The following is a 10189-nucleotide window of genomic DNA, read 5'->3' as shown; positions in this document are numbered from 1 at the left end:
TGTAACAGATTTTCCTGTAGACATCCACTAAGGAAACTCGTAGCGGGGTGTACGTGTGGTATCTTTTGGGCTTCTCGGGTCCAACTTCTTCTTTTCTCTTGGGCTCCCTCCTTTCTCCTTCGGCTGTTGAGGGTGCCCTGATCGCTAACTCGGCTCTCGTAACCTGTCATTTTCTTCCATATTGATGTACTTTTTGGCTCGCTTCTGTACATCGTTTAAGGAAGTCAGATGCCTCTTTGATATGGACTGTGAGAAGGGTTCTTCTCGGAGACCATTAACAAGTCCCATTATTACTGCCTCAGTAGGCAGGTCTTGGATTTCCAAGCATGCTTTGTTGAATCTTTTCATGTAGTCTCTCAGGGGTTCTCCGACCTCTTGTTTTACTCCGAGTAGGCTGGGTGCATGCTTGACCTTGTCTTTTTGGATCGAAAATCGGGTAAGAAATTTACGCGAGAGATCGTCGAAACTTGATACCGACCTTGGGGGCAGGCTATCGAACCACTTCATAGCTGCTTTAGTTAATATTGTCGGAAAGACTTTGCAGCGAGTGGCATCCGAGGCGTCTTCTAAGTACATCCGACTTTTAAAATTGCTGAGGTGGTGCTTTGGGTCGGTTGTCCCATCATGTAGGTTCATGTCAAGGCTTTTGAAGTTTCTGGGAACTCTAGCTCTCATGATATCCTCAGCAAACGAATCTTCTTCCCCCCAGTGGACTCTCTTCCTGAGCAATACGAGAATCCGTATTACGAAGGTTGGATTCTAGCTTTGAGAGCTTGTCCTCCAGCTCTCTTCGTCTTTTGATCTCTCTCTTCAAGCTTTTCTCCGCTTCACTTTGTCGCTCTAACTCCTATTCCATTTGCTCAAGTCAGTCTTGATGTCCTTGTAGCCAATCCATGAGGTCGGTGCTGTGAGGCTGTCTTTCCCCCTTCGGAGAGGCGAACTTCAGATGGGATTCTTCTTTAGTTGTCGGAGGGACCCTCCCTATGCGGCTCCTCCGTTCTTGGCTGGGGTATTACTAAGGCTTGGTCGTTGTTGACCATGTCTTGATATTCTTGATCCGACTCGGACGCAGTATGTATGTCTTCACGTTGGTCGTCTGTTGTTGAGCGTCGATCTCCAAGTCCCCAGCAACGGCGCCAATGTTCCGAGGGTTACCTGAAACTGGGTTGTCTTTGGGCTTGCGAGTGAGGCCCAAATCCTCAATGAAGTAATATTCCGACTTGTCCCACGCCTTGTGACCGTCGTCCGAGTTGTTCGTGGGAAGGTTGGGGGTGGTACCTGCAAAATACTCTAATGCCTAAGTCAGCAAGGGTCTTAGCAGGTTTTGGTGTATTGGAACTTAAATTTACCTGAGTGTACCAGTGTATTTATAGGAGACGAACCAATAACCACCGCTGAAGTCGTTCCACTTCTGATGGTAGATAACCGCCCTTTTATCTTAAGGGTGTTGAGATCTCCCTTCTAGAAGTGGGTAAGAGATTCAGAGAGGCAGTTACTCACTTAGTTAAGTGTGAGCTGCCTGTTTTAATCTGTTCCGACCTCTTCGAAGAGATCGGATTCGTGGATAAGGCCGTCCTTCTGGATTGGGCCTTTTAACCGTATTGGGTTAGGCTTATATTCTGGGCCAGTGTATGAACAGTTTCAAAAAAATAACATTGATGATAAATTTCATAAAAAAGTACACTTTAGTTAAAAAAAAAATCCATTTTTTATAACACTATTTCACACATAATTTTTCGTATTATATTAGTTAATAATATTCTAAATCAGATCTTAAAGAATTTTTAGTCAAATAATTTAATTTTCCTTAAATTTTAATAATTAAATTAGTTTTTAATTTTTTATTTTATTAAACAAATCAATTTTTATGTTAATTTTTACTAAAAATTAGACAAATTATTTCTTAAAAACTTTTAAAATTCTTACATCAATTCCTCTATATGGATAAATAATATAATGTGAAGACTGATTTATCTAATGTAATATAATTTTAGACGCTAATTTAATGATCAAAATTTATTAAAAATTAAATTATTTGATTAGAAACAATTCTTAAAAACTAATTTAACATAGTATTTTATATTTTTTATAAATATATTAAAAGATTAAAAATATTATTAAAATAAAAATAAAAAATATATTATCCAGATCATATATTAATCAAATTGTTAACAAAGAACAGATAAATTACTTATTTTAAATTATATAAAAAAGTTGAATGTAGTAAAACAATTATCTAGCTTACATATCTTGTTTTGGTGAATCATATTTCTACTACATGATAGAAATAAAAAGAGGCTTTTCTTTTTTTGTTTTAACTTCAATTATCTAGCTCCTTATAATTTATATTATGGCCACTTTCATTTCACTTTTTGCCAGATGGAGCTGATATTTGATAGTTTTTCGTAAATAGCGAGAAGTAATATGCACTACATTTAAGTGAATTTTAAAATTGTTCCACACATACTTGAATTACACGTAAATTCTACTAATATAAAAATTAATTTCTGTCAAATTATTCCTTTTATATTTTAGATAATGATCGAATTGGTCGCTAAATTAATAAATTGATTAAATTAGTCCTCCAATTTTAAATAGTTAATTAAGTTAATCGTTTTATCAGTTGACTAGTAAATAACATTAAAGAAATTGGCGAAAAGCTAACAGGGAACACTTTAACATATTATTGAGCAAGTTAATATGATACAAAAATTATTTTAAATATCATTTTAATAGTTTACCATCTTGATGTTTCTGATGATAGAAGCGCAATCGAAGTTGTATCTTTCTTCTTATTGAATATTGATCTCCAATGCCGCCAATAGAGAATGCTGGAGACATTTATTCTTGAAATTTTTTAAGTGTACCAGGACATTAATATTTTAATAATTTTTAATTATTAATTTTAATTATAAAAAATATATATATAATATATAATTAAAATGTTAAAATTCATTAAATAATTTTTAACTATTAATTTTAATAAAAAAACATATATATATATATATATATATAATTAAAATTTTAAAATTCACTAAAATATCAATATACCAATATATTTAAAAACTTTTCTCTCTATTCTACCTTTTGATTTTCGCATCTTTTATCCCCAGTAAAGAACTCCAAAAACTACTATATTATTATGGATACCAATTCAATTTTCTACCATTTGATTTTGGCATCTTTTATCCCCAGTAAAGAACTCCAAAAACTACTATATTATTATGCATACCAATTCAATTTTCTATTCTCACTACTATAAATAAATTATAAACATGTACATCGTCACCAAGCCCCACTCACTCGTAATAGACCAACTTCCGGTGGTAGATACTAGATAGTAACTAAAAGAAATGCAGAACGTCAGCAATGAGCTCTTCGACGTCATAATCGTAGGCGGCGGCGTCATGGGGAGCACCACCGCCTACCACGCTTCCAAGAGGGGGCTAAAGACCCTTCTCATAGAGCAGTTCGACTTCCTCCACCACCGTGGCTCCTCCCACGGCGAGTCTCGCACCATTCGCGCCAACTACTCCAAGCCCTACTACTACCCTCTCGTCATGGAGTCCTATACCCTCTGGAAGCAGGCCCAGGCCCAAATCGGCTACAACGTCTACTTCCCAGCCCACCAACTCGACATGGGCCAGGCCCATGACCATACACTACTCAAAATCCTCGAAAACTGCAGTAACCACGGCATCCCCCACGAGGTCCTCAACCGCTGCCAGCTGGCAGACAAATTCTCGGGCCGCATCGACTTCCCCGATGACTCCATCGGGATCTTGAACGAGTTCGGCGGCGTCATAAAGGCGACGAAAGCCGTAGCCATGTTCCAAACCCTAGCACACAAAAACGGCGCCGTTCTGAAAGACAACAAAGAGATCACGGACATAAAGAAGGACGAAAGAGGCGTCGTGGTGGTTTCGGCCTCCAACAACGAAACGTTTTGCGGCAAGAAATGCGTGGTAACGGTGGGAGCGTGGATGAGCAAACTGGTAAAAAAGGTGAGCGGAGTAGAAATACCTATAAAGCCAGTGGAGATTCACGTGTTTTACTGGAGGGTGAAGGAGGGGCACGAAGGGGATTTCGCGATAGGTGGTGATTTTCCCACGTTTTCGAGCCACGGTCGGTTGCACGTGTTCGGAACGCCGTCGTTGGAATACCCGGGTTTGGTGAAGATTGTGGTTGATAGTGGGGATAAGTGTGACCCGGATAAGAGGGAGTGGGGTCCGGGGGTGAGGATGAATGAGCTGAAGGAATGGATCAAGGAAAGTTTTAACGGTCTAATTGATTGGAGGGAGCCGGTGGTGAAGCAGGCTTGCATGTACTCGATGACACCGGATAATGATTATGTTGTTGATTTCTTGGGGGGGCAGTTTGGGAAAGATGTTGTTGTAGGTGGCGGGTTTTCGGGTCATGGGTTCAAGATGGCTCCGGTTATTGGGAGGATTTTGGCTGAGCTAGCCGTCGATGGGGTCCCATCTGGCGGGACTGATATCAGTCCCTTTGGAATTGGAAGGTTTAACAGCTCACAAAAATGATTTTTAGTTTTTTACTCTGCTCTATTTATTTACTTTAAAAAAACAAGAACGATAAAGTGACGTAAATTCACTAGTAAGCAGTGGAGTAGCTGATAAGTCAAGGATCTAGATAAGTTACTTTACTAATAATATTTATTTGGTAATGTTAAAGAAATAACAGAAAAAGTCATTGTTATAATGACAATTAATAAATATTAAATATAAGATAATAATGACAATTAATAAATGTTAAATATAAGGATCTAGATAAGTTACTTTACTAATAATATTTATTTGGTAATATTAAAGAAATAACAGAAAAAGTCATTGTTATAATGACAATTAATAAATATTAAATATAAGATAATAATGATAATTAATAAATGTTAAATATAAGGTAAGATATGATTATTTTTTTATTATTTTTTTTAGTTATCAAATATTTTTGTTTTGGTATTTATTTAAAATATTTTTTTAGTTGTATTTTTTTTAATAGTAGTATGTTTTCTAAAATTATCTTGCTCCATTCTTCAATAATTGTGTTGAATATTAAAAAAAAAAAGAAGAGAAATCTCATGGGAGTATAAAAATACATGAAAAAAATATATAATATAAAAATTTGTTATTTGAATTCTCCTATTTTTTTTATAGGGTAAAAAACTTAAACAAGCCAAAGGGAGATCAATTTGACACAAATAAGCCAAAGCAAAATCTGATTCATCAATCAACCAACGGACATTTCTATATAGTTCGAACCAAATAGGTTCGAACTCACTTTGCACATAATTCGAACCAAATAGGTTCGAATTACACGTATAGACCAAAGCAACATAATTCGAACCAAATTGGTTCGAACCCTAACTTGATAATTCGAACCTAATAGGTTCGAATTACACTGAGCATATTTCGTACCAGAGTGATTCGAATTAGTGAGGACCAGAGCTGTATATAGATGGTCTGAACATCAGTTGCTATCATTAGAGGTGGTTTACATGGCTAGTGAGGAGAGTTTCGCAGTGTTGGTTCACCACAGAGGATCCATTAAGAAGAAAACTCGTTCCGGTGTGAAGTTCACTGATAAGGATCCTCTCTGTATTATCGTCACGCCTACGACGAGGTATGAGGACCTTGTTAGCTATGTACTGCTGAAACTTGGTCTGGAAGGTGTGAAACGGGTTAAGAAGTTTTTTTATCGATTTCCAATCACGGTGCTCCAGAACACCGTAAAGTACGATTGTTTCACGATCGGGAGTGATGAGGACTTGCAGGTCATGTTTCATTGTCGCCGGCAGTTTCCAGAGGTGAGGACACCAGAACTATTGGCAAAGTTGGTTGACGCGGTGTCCAACTCGGGGGTTCGAACCGGAATACCACCACTTTAGCCACGGTAGCCGGTTCTAGCTCCAGACCTGCCGTTGCATCTTCCTCCGTCCCTGCGTACGAGCCACCTGTCCAACCTGTCGCCTCCCCTTCGTTCGCTGTTGATCTCCACGGCAGTGTAGGCGACGAGGTCAGACAAGGGGAGTATCTACCGACATCTTTACAGTGTGCTGCACCGGCTTGGGTTGGAGATGGATTCTTGGATGATCCAGAGGACGATGATGTCGAGCCGGATATGATTGCTTATGACAGTGGCGATGATGTTGGAGCAAGTGATCATGCTGGGGTAGGCGGTGGTTCTAGCTCCGGCATGTAGCAGTACCCTCCACATTTTTCCTCTTTGGACTTGGATGCCATGAGGCAAGAGGGGGTTGCTGGGCAGCCGGCTGGATTTGGCGCTAGAGATGCTGAAGGGTCTGCAGGTCTGACAGAGTTTCAGGTTGGTCAGCAATTTCCGGATAAAGAAGAGGCCCTATTAAGTGTCAAGACTTACAGCATCCGGCGAGGGGTACAGTACAAGGTCGTGGAGTCTGACTATCGCCGGTATGTGGGCAAGTGTTCTGAGTTCGGCAATGGGTGCACATGGTTGACTCGGCTCAGTCTCCGACCGCGCAAGGGGATTTGGGAGGTCAAATGTTACAACGGACCGCATACTTGTCTCGCCACCTCCATTTCCAGCGACCACAGGAGTTTAGATTACCATGTGATATCGGCATTCATTATGCCAATGGTTAGGGCTGATGCATCCGTCAGCATCAAGGTGCTCCTAAATGCCACCGCCGCACACTTTGGGTTTAGGCCGACTTACAGGAAGGTCTGGTTGGCGAAGCAGAAGGCTGTTGCCCTCATCTATGGTGACTGGGATGAGTCGTACAACGAGCTCCCAAGGTGGGTGTTAGGTGCCCGGTTGATGATGCCTGGTACTGTTGCAGTGCTAAGGATGAGCCCTGTTCGTGTCGGTGGACAGTTGGACGAGTCTCGAGCTTATTTTCACAGACTATTTTGGACCTTTCTACCATATATCAAGGCATTCCGTCATTGCAAGCCCCTAGTTAGTATTGACGGCACCCATCTGTATGGCAAGTATGGGGGAATGTTGCTTGTCGCGATTGCATAGGACGGGAACTCCAACATACTCCCTGTTGCCTTCGCATTAGTCGAGGGTGAGAATGCTGAGTCGTAGTCCTTCTTTCTCTCCCACCTGCGTGAGCATGTGACACCGCAGCCGGGTCTGCTGGTTATCTCGGACAGGCATAACGGCATCAAGGCCGCCCTTGAGGCTCCTGACGGAGGCTGGTTACCTCCGTCTGCATACCGGGCATTCTGCATTTAACATGTTGCGGTAAATTTTGCCCTCACCTTCAACGGCAAAGACGCAAGGAGGCTACTTGTGAATGCGGCGTACGCTAAGACCGAGGTCGAGTTCCAGTACTGGTTTGATATTCTTAGGTCCGAAGACCCGGCAATGTGTGACTGGGCTAACCGGATTGAGTATTCCTTGTGGACACAGCATTGTGATGAGGGGCGTAGATTCGGACACATGACGACGAATATATCTGAATGTGTGAACTCGATCCTCAAGGGTGTCAGAAACCTTCCTGTGTGCTCCTTAGTGAAGGCAACATACGGAAGGTTGGCCGAATTATTTGTTTGCAAAGGGTGGGAGGCTGAGGCGCAGATGGGAACCGGACAACAATTTAGTCAGCACTTGGTGAAGTGTATAGAGGCCAACTTGAAGACGGCTAGGTGCTTCATGGTTACTGTGTACGACAGGGATAACTCCGAGTTCACCGTCACAGAGACAACTCTGACTGGTTCTTTCTCACTGGGTACCTACAGAGTCTCGCTTGCATCTCACACATGTGACTGCGGATACTTCCAGGCACTTCATTTCCCTTGTCCCCACGCACTGGCATGTTGTGCCTACTCACGGCTTACATGGGAGCCTTACGTCCACCAGGTGTATCGTCTTAGTTCGGTCTTCAGTGTGTATCAGATGGGTTTCACACCTCCTATTCCGGAGGGTTTCTGGCCACCATATGACGGGCTGACTGTCATCCCTGACCCCAATAAGAGGCGTGCGAGAGAGGGTCGTCCCAGGTCCACTCGGATACAGACCAATATGGACGAGGCAGATCCGAACCAGCCAAAGAGATGTGGGCTTTGTCGGCAGCCCGGCCACACACGTCGGAGTTGCCCACAGCTCGGAGGAGCAGAGCACACACGGGGGCATGATTAGGTGTATTGGTGGCTTTGGTACTTTTGTTATTTCAATTTTGCGTTTAGATTCCACTGTTATCGGTTTTCTTACTTGTAGTTGGTGACTGATAAAATTTGTTAACGTTAGTGCGATGTACTTTGAATGGATTTTTAGTTAATGAATATGTTTTGTCACCGCAGTTTTAAACAAAATGTATGTCTAATGAACACCAACAAAAATAACTGTACGAGTCTTATTAAGACATGATGCGAAAACTATGTTCGTAACTTAAATTGCTTGCTGGAACGAATTCTTACTAATTCGAACCAACATATTTCGAATTACTTGGTAAATATATGCTTAGTGTAATTCGAACCTATTGGGTTCGAATTATGTGCAAAGTGAGTTCGAACCTATTTGGTTCGAACTATATAGAAATGTCTGTTGGTTGATTGATGAATCAGATTTTGCTTTGGCTTATTTGTGTTAAATTGATCTCCCTTTGACTTGTTTAAGTTTTTTACCCTTTTTTATATGACCTAATTAGTTTAATGGGTATTAAAAATATTTAATAAATTTGTTATTTTTAATACAGGTTAGTGCAAAGGTGTCTCCTCTTTTTGATATTTGCCAATAAAAAACTTGTGATTTACTATAAATTTAAATAATGATATCTAACAAAATAATAATTATATAAGTATCGCATGATTAATATCGCAAAAAAGGGAGGACCTGAAAAGAGTCTCTACACATATATCGAAAAGAAAGAATTCTAATTTAGAGAGACTTTGAGTAACTAATAATAATGTATTGTGTGGTAAGTTATTTTAAAAATAAATAATCATATTAAATCATAATTAATTAAATAGGCATATAATTAGGGAGAATAGAGGATTTAAATAGGAGTGAAGAGAAGGGTTAATTAGGGAGAGGCTTGATTGATTTATGGCTAGAATGTCTTGAAGAGAGACTTATGTAGATGGGGTGGTAAAACTAGGGGTGTCCGCGAATCGGATCGGATCGGATATGGCCGAAAATTTGATCCGATCCACACAATTTTCATCGGATCGGATCAGATATGATATCCACGCTTTTTAGTGCCAGATCCGATCCGATCCGCAAATGTGCGGATCGAATCGGATCAGATATCGAATATATCCGCATAATTAAACCTTCTCTTTTTAATCATATTTCTATGTAAAAAAATTCAATAAAAATATTTCTTTTATACTTTTAAACTTATTTATTCCTAAAATATTTTTAATCAAACTCTTTCTAAATAACAAAAATAAAATAATACAATATATGAATAATAATTACTAACTAAAATATACAAACTAGTAAATATAATACCAAACATATATATTTATTTATTTTTAATTATTATTGTGCGGATCTACGAATCCGTGGATCGGATACGCGGATGTAGAGCAGATATCCGCGATCCGATCCGCAAAGGGTGCGGATCGGATCCTATTCGATCTGATCAATTTGTGGATCGGATCGTATCTGCAATTTTCGGATCGGATGCGAATATTTACCGCGGATCTGCGGATATGATCCGATCCATGGACACCCCTAGTAAGAAGATTATCGGAGAATGGTTCGGATCACGCTCCTTTCTTACTTGATTCGGATCCTCCAAAATGGTCTACCAAAACAAGATTTAAATTTCAAAAATGGTAGTGTGAGATGGAAGATATAAGGGCACTGATAGCAAAAATTTGGAGTATGAAAGTTAATGACTTACCTATATTTTGGCACAGAAGTTGAAGTGTTGTAGGCACTGTCTAGTGTAGTGCCAGCAGCATAACAAATCCAACTCTAAGAAGATAATTGAAGAACTAAATCTTATGTTGGAATAGTTGAGGATACCAAATTATTTTGCTAGGTTAGAGATATGTTAGAGGTAGAGAAAAAAAAATTAGAAGAGGAGCTATTAAAAGAAGAAATTTTCTAGAAGAAAAAATCAACATGCAAGTGGTTGAAAGAAGATGATAGCAGCACAAAATTCTTTCATTAGAAGTTCTAAGCTAGAAACCGAAAAAATAAAATTTGAGAATTGGTTTAGAATGATGGTGAGATGGCT

The 10189-nt window shown here is 39.7% G+C and overlaps 2 protein-coding genes across 2 annotated transcripts; both read left to right on the top strand.

Annotated features, from left to right (window-relative positions):
• Window positions 1-3172: 3172 nt before the first annotated feature.
• On the top strand, window positions 3173-4823 carry LOC130947606 (probable sarcosine oxidase). The gene has a single exon (XM_057876308.1). The coding sequence runs from the start codon at window positions 3354-3356 to the stop codon at window positions 4539-4541; it is 1188 nt and encodes a 395-aa protein (XP_057732291.1). The 5' UTR covers window positions 3173-3353; the 3' UTR covers window positions 4542-4823.
• A 1432-nt stretch (window positions 4824-6255) lies between these two features.
• Window positions 6256-7017, top strand: LOC130949861 (uncharacterized). The gene has a single exon (XM_057878472.1). The coding sequence runs from the start codon at window positions 6256-6258 to the stop codon at window positions 7015-7017; it is 762 nt and encodes a 253-aa protein (XP_057734455.1).
• Window positions 7018-10189: the final 3172 nt, after the last annotated feature.

This window comes from Arachis stenosperma, chromosome 9, assembly GCF_014773155.1.
Source record: "Arachis stenosperma cultivar V10309 chromosome 9, arast.V10309.gnm1.PFL2, whole genome shotgun sequence".
Lineage (NCBI taxonomy): Eukaryota > Viridiplantae > Streptophyta > Magnoliopsida > Fabales > Fabaceae > Arachis > Arachis stenosperma.
Note: the sequence above shows the minus strand (reverse complement) of the source record. Positions and strands in the feature narration are given on the sequence as shown.